The 14840-nt window shown below is 45.2% G+C and overlaps 1 protein-coding gene across 2 annotated transcripts in view; it reads left to right on the forward strand.

Moving 5' to 3' along the window:
* Positions 1–12833, forward strand: part of ALDH7A1 (aldehyde dehydrogenase 7 family member A1) — a 37845-nt gene extending 25012 nt beyond the window's left edge. The window contains exons 12-19 of one of the 2 annotated variants that reach the window (XR_014778811.1): positions 1770–1854; positions 3584–3690; positions 5229–5345; positions 5508–5605; positions 5755–5828; positions 8987–9062; positions 10253–11276; positions 11310–12833. Coding sequence is in view for 1 of the 2 variants with exons in the window: in XM_084779732.1 (XP_084635858.1) it covers positions 1770–1854; positions 3584–3690; positions 5229–5345; positions 5508–5605; positions 5755–5828; positions 8987–9062; positions 10253–10307 (612 nt within the window). In the remaining variant the exon portion in view is untranslated. Of the gene's footprint in view, positions 1–1769; positions 1855–3583; positions 3691–5228; positions 5346–5507; positions 5606–5754; positions 5829–8986; positions 9063–10252 lie in introns of both variants that reach the window. The other variant, XM_084779732.1, reaches the window with a different exon arrangement.
* Positions 12834–14840: the final 2007 nt, after the last annotated feature.

Consider the following 14840-nt stretch of genomic DNA (forward strand, 5'->3'; position numbering starts at 1 on the left):
AATTTTGCAGAGGGACTGGGTTTGTGTTATTTTCCTATAAGATTGATTTCTTTTTCTTTTTCTTTGTGTAGCCTTGACTGTCCTGGACTTGATTCGTAGCCCAGGCTGGCCTTGAACTCACAGTGATCTGCCTGCATCTGCCTCCCAAGTGCTGGTATTAAAGGTGTGCACCACTACTGTCTGGCTAAGATTGATTTCTAAATCAGATCAAGGGGAAGAATAAGTGACATTTATGGTTTAAAAAAAATTATTTTTATGTGTCTGTCTGTCTGTCTGTACATCTCTTGTGTGCTTGGTATCCACAGAGGCTGGAAGAGTATGTTGGGTCCCCTGGGACTAGAGTTACCGTTGTGAGCTGCCATGTGGGTGTTGGGAACTGAATCCAGTCCTCTGGAAGAGCAGCTGGTGCTTTTAGCCTCTGATCCATCTCTCCAGCCTTGATAATGCAGTCTTGACTTTTCTTATCCTTTGTATAGTGTTTCCTGAGTTTAAAAAACAAACAAACAAACAACTCAGATATGATAATCAGAAATTTATAATTTAACTTGCTCACATATACATTAAATTACATGAAACACGCAAGCCAAGAATGAAACAAGGATACTAAAAGTATTTTTACCCTGTGGTGGCTCATTTCTGTAAGCCCAGCACTGGGAAGGATTAGGCAAGAGGATCCTAAGTTTGAGGTTAGTCTGAGCTACATAATGAAGCGTTGCCTCACAAATAAGATAGTTGCATGATAAGATGTAAAAATTCTATAAAAGCTAGTCATTTCTCTGCTTGACCCACTGTTTAGTTGTGGAGCAAGTAGATGTGGCCGTGCTCTGTTTTGAGTGCCAACTATTAAGGAGTGCAATTAGTCACTGCCTAGATTGACTGTCATGGTGACAGCAACTCACATGGGAAAAAATTACAGTACTCATCAGCCTTCCCGTGACTAGTTCCTGGAATAACTGCCTCCTTGTTATGTGGAGACTAACTCAGAGAATGGGAGATTGGCTGGTGAGTCCACCTCTGCCACTAGGAATACAGCATGAAATGTATTGGTTTCCTAGTCTGCTGCTGGCTGGAGCCCTTCAAAACCTGACGTTCAAAACTTCTGATGACTCAACTGAGGTTGGCCTGACTCAACTATTGAGTTCCACGTTTACCAAGGTTCATAGTTAACAGTGTGGGACAGGTATATATATCCCCAGTTAATTAATATATTAAATTCTGTAGCACAAGACCAGGAACAATGGATTTGTGTAGTTTAGGTCAGGTTATTAAAACTTGTTACACCCATGGTTTATGGTGCTTTGGTTGTTTTTTGTGCTTTTTGATTGTTTGAGACAAGGTCTCATGTATTCCAGGCTAGCCTCAAGATTTCTATGTAGCCGAAGATAGCTTTGAACTTCTGATCCTCCTGCCTCTACCTCTCTAATACTGGGCTTACAGGTATGTGGTGTACCACATTTAACCTATGGGGTGCTGAGGGTCAAAGCCAGGGTTCGTGAATGCTAAATGAGCTTAATTATGACCAACTAAACTGCACCCTCAGCTTTGTTTTATGGATTTATTTAAATATATATCTAGAAGAGATTATTTACTTACTTTCATGTAATTATTATTAAAATTAGAAAATACATAACTAAAAGCATGGTTTTAGTTTGTTTTCAGAGATTACAGTATTTGAGTGGTTACTAATCTGTGCTATTGAAGAAATTGTTCACTGTTTTGAGACTTGTTTATTCATTTTGTTGATCCCGTGAATGTTTTTCTTCACATAGTTTCTGCATGAAAGCATCCATAAGGAAGTTGTAGAAAGACTGAAAGGTGCCTACTCGCAGATCCGTGTTGGGAACCCCTGGGACCGTGAGTATTGGGGTCTTTTTAAAAAGTTCTTCCCTTTCACAGCTGGTGTTACGTGCATTTCTGACCCTCTGAGTTGGAGGAGGTGGTGATGCCCTTTTCTGAGACGCTTGAGCGGCATGTGATGACATGTCTTCCCAGGGTAGGACCTTGTGCTTGACATGTGTAAGAGTTGAGGTGCTGGTTGAATGGGGTCCTAGTTAGATGGCTGAGCTATTTTTTTTTTTACTGCTTGCCGTCCTTTTTGAGTTACCATCATCCTCAGGGAAAGTGTGCAAGTCCCCAGACTTGCTTGCTTCCGCTTCTGCCTTCCATAGCAACCAGAGTGTTTTTTGTTTTTGTTTTCTTCTTCTTTGGTTTTCCAAGATAGGGTTTCTTTGTGTATCCCTAGCTGTCTTAGACTCACTTTGTACACCAGAGTGGCCTTGAACTCACAGAGCTCCACCTGCCTTTGCCTCCCAGGTGCTGGGATTAAAGGCATGTTCCTTCACGCCCAGCTCAGAGTGGTTTTTAAAGATGTTATCATGCTAGATGTGATGCTGCAAGTGTTTAACTCATCATTTGGGGGAGGAAGAGACAGAACCAGCTGATATCTGTAGGCTTGACGTAGCCTGGTCTACATAGTAAGTTTCATGCCAACTAGAGCTACATAGTGATATTCCACATTAAAAAAGGAGGGATGTTGGGCCTAGAATGATGGCTTAGGGTGAAGAAGAGCATGTAACAGCTCTCGCAGAGATTACTAGATTCCCGGCACCCATATCAGGTAATTTACAATGGCCTTTTTGGGGGATTGGGTTAAGATGATGTTTTATAGAGTAGTCCTGGCCGGCCTTGAACTCACAGAGATCCAATTGCTTCTGCCTTGTAAGTACTAGGATTAAAGATACGCACCGCCATGTCCAGCTTCACAGCCATCCTATCACTCCAGCCTCTGCCGGCGCCTACACTCCTGTGTCCCCACCTGCACACAAACAGACATACACATAATTAGAAATAAGTGAAAAAATATAATGCACCTGTGTGCTTGGGACACTCCAGTGCCGCCACTGTGCACAGACTTCTGTGGCATATTCCTAGGCCTCATGATGATGTTGCACCTGCCTTCTACCCTGCTTATTGTCCACTTGGCCCCTCGCTCTTGGGGCTCCAGTTTGTCCAACTTCCCAGTGTTTTCAAGCATTCCCGGCTCTTTGCTGCTATTATCTCTGCTGGAAGTAATCCTTGCCCAGCGCTTTCCATGGCTACAGCCTCGCAGGGGCCTAACTTTCCCCGCGGGTGTTTGAATGTTCTACTTTCTGGCAATGGTCGGTGTACCCCGTTGAATGGCACACTAGCCACGGAGATTATGATGGTCTTCAAGAGTGGGCACACTATCATGAACATGCCCCTCTTGTGTCTTTTAGGGCATCCTTTAGTTGACAGCCATTTCTCTTAAGGTAGGGGTTGACAAGCACATTTGGCTTGCTATGTTTCTGTCTGCCTCACGGCCACCTCTACTCACTTGCATACTGTGGATGGCAGCTTTCGGACTCCAAAGGCAGACTTGAGTAGTTGTGTTGGAGACTAAATAACTTGGTACAAAGCATAAGATGTTAAGCATCTGGTCCTTCCCAGGAAAAAATGACTGATTCCTGCTTTCAACTGAGCGCCCGTTAATTTGGAAAGTCACTAACATAAGAAAATGATGTTACTGAAGGCAAAGTGTAGATCGTCCCATTTCTCTCCCCAGCGAATATTCTCTATGGACCTCTCCATACCAAACAGGCAGTGGACATGTTTCTTCAAGCCGTGGACGAAGCGAAGAAACAAGGAGGCACCGTGGCCTATGGGGGCAAGGTAATGTCAGCTGTGCGTGCGTAATGACAACCTTCTCTCTCTGTTTCTTTCTTTTGAGCACAAACAGATTGCTGAGAAAAAACTGGTGAAGGGTCCCAGGTAGCCTCTTTTCTTCTCCCCATCTCTGTTTCAAGGGGAGAGTGGTCTTGAGGAACGATGACAGAAAAGGCACTGAGACCTTTGTTGTAGTTGCCTCTGAGTTAGGGATCCTGGTGTGCTGTAGCTTAAGACTGTGTTCAGGGTAGGTAGACTTCACCCCTACTGATTCTTGGAGATGCTTAGGGAGGGAATCCCAGAAATACGTGCTGTTATTATCAACACTCGAGAACTACATTGAAACATGGTCTTACCATGTATCCGTGGGAGGCTGGAACTCAGATTCACCTGCCTCCGCCTCCCTGAGGGCTGAGATGAAAGGCCAGTGTTGTCACACCCATTGAGAACTACATTCGTCTTCAGTTCTTTCAATATGTAGGCAAGGCCTTTGCTTCATGGACTTGTGGCCTTCATTTGTGCAAAGGATGTAGTTATTACAGTAATAAATTAGATAGTTTATTGCCTGTTTAGTTTTATTTAATTTGATATTCGTGGACACCCAATTCTCGCAAGGCAATCTGACAGCAAACTTTCCATCCAGAGTGGAGACACTCAGACCCAGCTGGACACTGTGTGGATGTAGATTTGTACACTTTTTGTTCATTTGTTTTTGTTTGTTGAGACAGAGTTTCTATGTGTTCCAGCTCTGGCTGTCCTGGAACTTGCTCTGTAGACCACGCTGGCCTTGAATTCACAAAGATCCGCCCGCCTCTTCCTCCTGAGTGCTGGGATTACAGATGTGTGCTACCACCTCCTGGCATACTTTTTTCTTATTAGTCTTCCTATCAATAACTTAACCTAATAGTTACAGGAATAGGGTCCACCCTTTTGGAGTTTTTCTTAATGTGTATAGATTCCCTGGGACTTGTGTAACAAAGTCCCAGAGACTGGTCTAGAAACCAGTACCACAGTGCTGCCAGAGTTGGCTTCTGATGAAGTCTCTCTGGGTTCTGGATGAGTCCTCATGTGACTTTTCCCCAGGGCGCAGGAGATGCTGGTCCTATTGGATTAGGCCTACTCTGATGACCTCGTTCTTAACGACTGATAACTACTCTGAAGGTCCTTTGTCCAGATGCCGTGGCTCTGAGAACTAGTCCCAGTATGAATTTGGGTGGAACACTATTTAATCAGTGACACAGTGGGTACAGGTTGCCTATTTTAAAATGAGCTTAAAAATAAGCATTTCAACCGCCTTGGGCCACCAAATAATGTTCTAGTGGCACACAACATGGTTTTCCTCTCAAACCTTTTTCTCTATATTTCTCTCTGACAAAGAGCAAATAGGAGCAGGAGGCCATCTTCATTCCTAGTAGGGTGCTGCTTTGGAGACGTCATTTACCTGTTTTTCTCCTCATGGATGCAGGCAGGGATGACGTCCTCTGACCCCCTCGTCCTGGGAGAGGCAGTGCATCCATTCTCTTTATTTCGTCTTTCCGCTTAAGGTCATGGACCACCCTGGCAATTACGTGGAGCCCACCATCGTGACCGGGCTTGCCCACGACGCGGCCATTGTGCACAAGGAGACTTTTGCCCCCATTCTCTATATCTTCAAATTCAAGGTAAAAAAAAAGAAGAAAGAAAGAAAAAAAAGATGCAAACCGTGAGAGAAACAGTTAGGCAAGCATTACCTCTTGGCGGTGCTCAGCGCACTAAAGCACCTTGTGTGGAATGCGTGCCGCAGCACAGGCAGCACTAACAGCTCCCCGTCTCTGTCCTTTTAGAATGAAGAAGAGGTCTTCGCATGGAATAATGAAGTGAAACAGGGACTCTCGAGCAGCATCTTTACCAAGGATTTGGGCAGAATCTTCCGCTGGCTCGGGTATGACGTAGTCTGTTTCGAACGTGTATGTAACTCCCGACGTAGTGAGTGGTCCTGTTCCCAGTGAGAGCCTGAGTGTCTGGGCTTTGTTGCGTTCTGTTTTTACTTCCTGTGTGTTTTTCTCACTGTCCCTCTCCTTACACACACAGACCTAAAGGTTCGGACTGTGGCATTGTCAACGTCAACATTCCTACCAGCGGGGCTGAGATTGGCGGGGCGTTTGGTATGTAGAGACTCATTTTTTCCTTTTTAAAAGACGGTTGTATTTTGGTCCTAGAGTCGGAACCCAGGGTGTCATGTGTGGTAGGCCAACTCTTCCATGGGGCTAGAGCCGCTGCCCTCATAACTCCTTTTCCACATCGAGCAGCAAAGGACGAGCAGTGTTCACCTTTAGAAGCTTGTGAAGAAATTGGGAACACAAGCTGGGAGGAGGTGGCGCATGCCTTTCGTCCCAGCAAAGCACTTGGGAGTCAGAGACAGGTAGCTCTCTGAGTTCGAGGCCAGCCTCGTCTATAGAGTGACTTCCCGGACATCCAGAGCTACGCACAAAAACCCTGTCTTGAAAAACCAAAGAGAGAGGAGGCGGGGGAGACGACATCCCGTTTGCATCCTGTAATAAGCAGTGATCTAGCTGGGTTGTAGGAGCATGCGCTGCGGCCCAAGTTCTTAGCAGGGTCCTCGTCCTCTGTTTACATTGCATCAGGACCCTAGCCTAGGATATATAAAGCACGGAAATTCATTATTTTCTTTTAGGCAGAAGATCCCAGACCCAGGATGGTTAAAAACATCTACTTCAAAGCCAGGAAACAATCAAAGTGGGTTTAGCAGTTGACCTAGGTGACAGGGAGTAAATGGAGAAGTGACACACGTACGGAAAAGCTGAGGTCTAGTGGACTTGGCAATCTGATGGAGACACACAAGCACCGGCCTGGAAACTCACTGCACTAATTATGTATAGTAAGGACTGGAGGAGGCGGCGGTCTGGCTAATCTCCTCAGGAAGGCCCTGTGGGCAGTAGTCTCAGGTTGCAGTCTTCAGGACGAGGGAGCTGTGGTGGAAACGTTCTGCTCATACCTAAGGGATAACTGTTGGCGGGCATCCACAGTCGAACCTGGGGAAGGCCTTGCTATTGGCGTCCTGGGCGTGTCTGTGCTCATGTCAACAGTTTACATGCACTCAGGACTTTATCTGCTCCTCACATTGTATGTTCAACATCTTACCTTTCAGTAGATGAAATACTAGGTCATGTTTTTCACAAGGCCCTGTTTGTGAATTGCTGATGTTTAGTGGCAGTTTTTGGTTGTTTGGGTTTTTTGCATATGTTAAATTCTACTTGTTTAAAATTATTCTTTCTTTCTTTCTTTATTATTTTTTGCCTTTTTTTTTTTCTGTTTTTTTGAGACAAGGTTTCTCTGTGTAGCTTTGGCTGTCCTGGATTCACTTTGTAGACCAGGCTGGCCTCGAACGCACAGAGGTCTGCCTGCCTTTGCCTCCTGAGTACTGGAATTAAAGGCATGTGCACCAAGCCTGGCTTATTTTATTATTATTATTATTATTATTATTATTATTATTATTATTATTATTATTATTATTTTGGTTTTTTTGAAACAGGGTTTCTCTGTGTAGTCTTGGTTGTCCTGGACTCACTTTGTAGACCAGGCTGGCCTCGAACTCACAGCGATCCGCCTGCCTCTGCCTCCGGAGTGCTGGGATTAAAGGCGTGCGCCACCACGCTCGGCCCTTATTTATTATTTTTATAAAATACTCTGCCTTCAAGTACACCTGCAGGCCAGAAGAGGGCATTAGATCATGTTATAGATGAGTGTGAGCCACCATGTAGTTTCTGGAAATTGAGCTCGGGCCTCTGGAAGAACAGTGTTTTTAACCTCTGAGCCATCTCTCCAGCCCTAAAATTATTAGTGGGGCCAGCAAGATGGCTTAGTGGGTCAGGGTGCTTGTTTTCAGGCCTGAGAATCTGTGTTGACTCCACATGGTAGAAGGAATGAACTAACCCGTGAAGGTTGTTGTCTTCTGGTCTCTGAACTCATATTGTGGTATGAATACTCAAGAACACACACACACACACACACACACACACACACACATCAATGTAACACAAGAGCAAAAAACAAACCAGCTCTCTGTAGGCTGAAGCAGAAGGATTGCCATAAGTTTGAGACCAGCTGGGACTGTGTACCAGGCCAGCAAGACCCAGCCTGAAAAAGAAAAACAACAGCAGAAAAAACCCAAACTATAGTAAAAATAAATTGCTTCCCAGAGCTTCCCCACCATCCTACCTGCCAAACTTTAAGCAGAAGACCAACAAGACAAAAAGTGCCCCATGGAGTTGACTTTGTTTTTACCAGCTACTCCTGATGTGGAGCCTGATGTGAAGTCTGGTTGATAGGCTCATTGACATGCCGTTGAAGAAAATGGATTTTCCCATGGCCATTGGATATCACTTACAAATAGTTTCTTGGCTAGGGTTTGGATCTCGTCTTCACGTCCCCATTTTGGAGCTGGGATCCCATCTGGCTTGAGCCTGTAAAAGTTTTGGGTGTGTTGCCATGGTCTCTGTGTTCATATGTGCATCGCTTCTGTTTTTTTTTTGCTAGGGATCACCCGACACCTTTGATTTTCACAGTCTTTCTGCTTCCTCTTCCACATAGGTCTCTGAGCCTTGAGGGAAGGGGTTTGATGACATCCCTGTGCGCTCCAGTCTCTCACTCTGTGCCCGTTGTTCAGTTGTGGGTCCTTGTTGATTTCCCACTTCCCTTATGTTTTTTAAAAAAATCATTTATTATGAATACAGTGTACACTTGCACGCCAGAAGAGGGCACCAGATCTCATGATAGATGGTTGTGAGCCACCCTGTGGATGCTGGGAATTGAACTCAGGACCTCTGGAAGAGCAGCCAGTGCTCTTAACCTCTGTGCCATCTCTCCAGCCCCATCCTATTTTTAAAAAATTTTTTAAAGATTTACTTATTTTATGTCTATGAGTGTTTACATATATAGATTAGTACCATTTACATGCCTGTTGCCTGCGGGGCCTGAGAAGAGGGCACCAGGAGGAGTTGTAGATGGTTGTGAGCTGCCATGTGGGTGCTGAGAACCGACCCTGGGTCCTAATGCAAGAGCAGCCAGTGCTCTTAACCAACCACCAAGCTATTTCTGTGGCTGCCACTGCCATCCCTTCTTTCCTCCTCTCTTCCATTTTCTTTTGCTTCTTTACGGGGAGGGGCACACTTCATCTTATATGTCCCGGCGTGATCTTCAACTCATAATTCTCCAGGCTCGGTCTATGAGGGTTGGGATTAGAGGTGTGTGCTCCCTTAGCCGTGGTTTGTGGTAATCTGAAGACGAGTTTGCCTTCCTGTAGGAGGAGAGAAGCACACGGGTGGTGGCAGGGAGTCTGGCAGCGATGCCTGGAAGCAGTACATGCGCAGATCCACGTGGTAAGTAAGGCAGGGCGGCCTTGGTCTTGAAGCCTTCAGGAGGGGGCTGTTCCTCTTCAGTCTTCCACTTTTGCCTTTGCTCAGTGTCTCTAGCTGTTACCTTTCTAGACTCTGCAGCGGCCTTCTTTTTGAGCACGCATGCCACTACAGGTTAAGCATCACCAAGCCCAAATGTCCCCAAATCTGAAAGCCTCTGCACTGGCATGACGTAACATGTAGAAAATGTCCACAGCTGGTCATGTGAGGGGTGGCAGTCGCGATGGAGGCATCACTGGGAGTGTGTAGAGTTGCCGTGAGGCAGCGTGTACACAGAGGTACAGGAAACCGGAGTGGACTTTATGTTGAGGCTTGAGTCCTGTGCCCAAGCTGTCTCCTGTATGTGCACATACTCCCAAATCAGAAAAAGGTCTGAAAAAGTGACTCCTGCACATCTCCAGTGGGGGCTGCCCACCCTAGTTGTCCCTTCCAAACTCCTTGTCCAGCGTGGCAGCTGACTGTGGAATTCCTTTGTTGGGTTCTACCCCAGAGGTGGGATAGGGTAACAAGGAGCAGGACACTTTCCATTTCTTCTGTGGTGACATTTTCTTCCATGGTGAAGCAGAGATGAACATTGGGGTCTGAGCTATAAGCTTAGGGGGTGGGGGGAGGGGGACCAGCTTGGAAGTATGAGCAAGACTGGAGGCCAAGTCATTAGGATGTTGGCGTGGACATGCATGGCGCCTGAGGAAGCTGGCTTCTGGAGATGCTGCCTAGGAATTGCTTTACCTTTATTGTATTCTCTCAGCCCATTGACTCAGGATACTTTTCCTCTCAGGAGACTAGTTTGGGAAAAGGATAAACACACACACACACACACACACACACACACACACACACACTTTAGAAAACCAGAATGAGAATACTTGCATTTTCCTTGATAACGTTGCATCGTCCATGTATTATGTTCCTGTATACGTATCACTCATGTATTATGAGCAAAAGATAAACTATGGGTGACAGGTGATGTGCATCTTCAGACATCTGTGCTTCTCTCCTTTTCTTTTAAGGAACCGCACTGACATCGTTTTGTATACTAAAGTTAGCTTGTACCGACTTGTAGGTTGTTGATGTAAATGAGCCTGTGGTTTTAATGTGAGGAAGCATTCTGTATCAGGTGCGCACTGCCATCCATCCAATTCTTGTCTCCCCAGTACCATCAACCACAGCACGTCCCTTCCTCTGGCTCAAGGTATCAAGTTCCAGTGATGAGGCTTCCGCTCAACATCACTCAGCCATTCCTGCCGCTGCTCTGAAGAAGCCTGAGAAAACTGGTTTTCCCTGAATAAACGCTCACTTTCAGTGCAACAGTGCCTAATCTCCCGTGATCCCAAACACCTGGCTAAATCAAGATGCCAAGATACTCATTTTTCAAAAATTCAAGATTAAATAGTCACAACCTAACTACATTTAGCAAAAGATAGGTTTGGTTAACTTTTATGTCGCTTATTACTTTTTTTTAAAAGTTTATTTACCATTATTGTTATGTGTGTTGAATGTGGGACAAATCGAATCAGGGTTCACCTGAAAGAGGGAGTGGGAATTGAAAGTAGGGTACAGAGACGTGAGAAATAACAAGTCAAGTCAGGAAAGACTTTTTTTAAAAAAAATTATGTATATAGTGTTATACCTGCAGGCCAGAAGAGGGCACCAGATCTTATTATAGATGGTTATGAGCCACCATGTGGTTGCTGGGAATTGAACTCAGGACCTCTGGAAGAACAGCCACTGCTCTTAACCGCTGAGCCATCTCTCCAGCCCCCCCCCCCCCTTTTTTAAACTACTACTTAGTTAAACTGATATCATAGGAGATTGGGGATGTGGATAGAGAGGAAGAGTCTTTGTAGTACAGAGATGAACGCTGTCTTCTGAGTAGTCTTGAACACTCATGGCGCCCTCTTCTGGCACAGAAGGGGCTAAGCACCCCTCGCATGCTGGGGACTGCGCACAGGACTGGCAGTTGGTAAGATGAGGGATTTAACTCAGTTGGGAAGGGTTGCCTGGCATGTGTGAAATCCTGGGTTCAAATCCCAGCACTGCCGCAACAAAAATGCTCTAACGACAAAGGGTGTTCACCAAGTTATGACTGCTCATGACTGTGTCAACCAGAGGGAAATGTGCAGGGGTAGATAGACCTTCATTCTTGTCCCAGAAGCAGCTGGGAACTCTGGGACACAAGTGGCTCCTGAAAGCACATGTGGATGCCTTGAGTTTCCTCAGGCCACAGGCTCATGGGGTGCTTAGGGGAGGTCACTGTTGAGAGTCTAAGGTCATGCTGAGAACCTGTAGATACGCCCAGAGGTACCAGTTCTCCTGGTGCTGTCACTCTGTGCTGCACAGCCACCTCTCTGCCTTCTTCTGTCACACTGTAGAAACCTTTGGGGGACTAGGTAGGTAACGTGAGCTATCATGGTGTAGAAAGATTTAGACAATACTGAAGAATTCTGGGGGCTGATTTTGATGTGGGGAAGAAACAGGTGAAACATTAATAATTATTAACTAAACACTAATAACAAATATATAATAAACATTCATATAGTTAAGGTTATAGTACACTTGACTTTAAAAATTAAAGGGGAAGGGGTGTAGCTTAGTTAGGTAGGCTGCTTGCCGTTCAAAGCCTGAATTTCCATCTCCTTCATTGTATTAAGTTAATATAGATTTAAGTAAAATCTATTATAAAGTTATGTGTATTCACACAGCTCCATTGTCACTTGTAAATGTATTGACTTAGGCATATCCTTGCCATCGATGGGTATGAACCAAGCCAGATCCTGAGGGTGGACCTAAGAGGATGTGGATGTGGGCAAGAGTGAGGGCAGAGCAAACAGTTCATTTCTTGTGCAGAAATCAACAGTGCCCTGAATGACTAAGTAAGAAACGGATGTGGCTTGTTAAGATCTGGAGGTGGATTCAGAATCATTGCTGTGGCCATGAGGACACAGATTGCTCTTTTTTATAACACACAATGCGGTGAGCTGTGTTTCCACTGCCTGCTTTAGAACTATTTTTTCTTTTTTGTTTTGCTTGTTTTGTTTGAGTCAGGGTTTCTCTGTGTAGCCTTGACTGTCCTGGAGTCACATTGTAGACCAGGCTGGCTGCGAACTCACAGAGATCCTCCTTCCTCTGCCTCCCTGAGTGTTGGGATTACAGGCATGAACCACCAGAACTACTTTTTCTTGAGACAGGTTTTTTGTGGGGGGTGGGGCAGGCATTCTGGGAGACGGGATTATAGGTGTGTGTCACTGCCCGGCTTGATTTCTTTAAAGCAAGATAATGTTTTAGAAAAAAAAAAAGTTAAAGAGAAAAATGAAGTTGGAGACTCAGGACCTCTGAATGCGGTCTCCACACCGAGTGAGTGGGCATGGGGGCCCACGCCTGGACCCCGGCCTTCAGCAGGGTCTGCGGACCGCGAGGCCGTGTCATGACGAACAACGCAAAAATAACAGTCAGGCTCAGAGTTGGAACTCAGAGATCCACTTGCCCCTGCCTCCCAAGTGCTGGGATTAGAAGTCTCCCAGGGCTCATTTTGTCCAAAAAGAACCTTTACACTTCAGTTAAACATTTAAGGAGCTGTGATGATATGGTTGCATGTGACGTTCATGCACAGTGTTTAGAATCTTGGCCAAAACCGATCTTAAAAGATTCCTCTGAAACTCCATAAATTTTTTTTATATGTTTCTATCACAAGGGCTCTATTTGTCAAAATGTTTTTATTAAAACTTTTGCTTTTAAGTTGTCCTCTGGTTTTTTTTTTTAACTGATTTAATAGGTAAAGATTACTAATGTGGGTATATGTGTATTTGTGTATGTGTGTACATGCGTGTGTGTGCAGGTACATGTATGATGGGTCTCCGCCTTACATCCTGAGACTGATTGATCTAGTCTCCACAGCCAACTGGGAATCCCCTGTCTAATCCTTAGGAGCTGCTGAGGGGTCTGTGTGAGTGCTGGGGCTCCAAGCGCGGTCCATACTTGTGTGGTGAGTGCTTTACCCACTGAGCCATTGCTTCATCCCTGCCTATTAATTTATATTTGTATGTGCATGGGTCTTTTGCCCACATATATGTCTGCACCAACCAGAAGAATGTGTTGGATCCCCAGGACGAGTTATAGTTGTGAACTGATGTGTGGGTGCTGGGAATTGAACCTGGATCCTCTGGAAGAGCAACCAGTGCTCTTAATGTTGAGCCATCTCCCATCCCCTGCCTCCGTTTAAATGCAGGGTCCAGGTTAGCCTTGAACTCACTATGAAGCTGACAGTGACCTTGAGCTCCTGCTCATACTGCCACCGCTCCAGTGCTGGGATTACAGGTGTACAGCACCACACCAGTTTAACGCAGTGCTGGAGATGGAAACCCAGGCCTTGAGTGGAAGTCTCAGTTGTCATTATGATATTGACCTGCAGGTGTCGCTGTTGCTCAGTGCCATGTTTGAGAAGGTGCATTGAGCTGACTGGATTCTAGAGATCATTCTGGAAATTGCCGATCAGCAGACATGTGCAGAGCTCACTGCCCTACTCTCATCAGCTTCCTCACCTTCCTCACACTTCTGTTAGCTACACAGATCACCCAGACTTCCACTGCCAAACACAATGTTTGTAATTGTGGGTTCCTTTTAAGTTAAAAAGTATGATTAGAGAGCTGGCTTAGTGATTTAGGGTGCTTATGGCTAGTCCAGAGGACCCATGTTGGGTTCTCTGCATCTACATGGTGGCTCACAACCACCTGAACTCCAGCTCCAGGGAATCTGATGTCCTCTTCTGGCTTCCACAGGCTCCTGAACACATATGGTGGACATAAACTCATGCAGGCAAACACACTTACACATAATAATAATAATAATAATAATAATAATAAAAAACCAAAAGGATGATTAAGTTTTCCTGTCACTGTCCTCTTCACAGTGATTGTGTGTGAGGTTAACCCATTTAATCAGTTCCATAGGACATTCTGTTTGATTGACAGGGTGTTCAGGCAATTTTCATAACACTTAAATATTACCTGTATCATTTTCATGACAGTGCTAGGAAGCAGAAAGTATGAAGGTTTTCTTATCCTCTGGACCTGCAGTTACACATATGTTATTTGGGTGTTGGGAATAGAACCTGGGTCCTCTGGAAGAGCTGGTAGTGCTATTAACCACTGGGCCATATTTCTAGAACCTTCTACCCCCTGCCTGAATGTTTATATTTTATTTTATACTTGACTGTAGCCAAAACACAAGTGATTTCTTTTGTACTTTTTTTAAAAAATTATGTGTATTTTGTGTGTGCACATATGCACGACATACACCACAGTGCACATGTAAAAAAGGTCAGAGGACAACTTGTAGGAATGTGTTTCTCACAAACAACAACGATTTCCTGTGATACGATACAGCCACCAAAACTGGGAAGTTAAGTACATTTCTGCTCTTGTGGTATGAGTGAAAATGGTCTCCATATGCTGGAAAGACCCTGCTGTTTGAGGTTGCCATCGTCCCAGTCTGCACAGCCGTTTTCTGCAGGACTCCCTGTCCCCAGCAGGGCCTCTGGCTCTGCCTGACTCCATCTGGAGAGTGTCTTTAGACGCACATGCCCCTAGTCACATTTGATATACGGCCCTCGACGCAGCTAGCTCTCCCCTCCCTGTTGTTATAGGCTAGTTAGGTACTGTGCTCCCGTTCATATGATAGGAACGTGCTACCAAATGCAAAACAATCATCCTTAAAGCGCCTGGTTCCAACCAATTATGTACACCT

The sequence above is a fragment of the Acomys minous genome (assembly GCF_964271855.1).
Source record: "Acomys minous genome assembly, chromosome: 4".
Taxonomy (NCBI): domain Eukaryota; kingdom Metazoa; phylum Chordata; class Mammalia; order Rodentia; family Muridae; genus Acomys; species Acomys minous.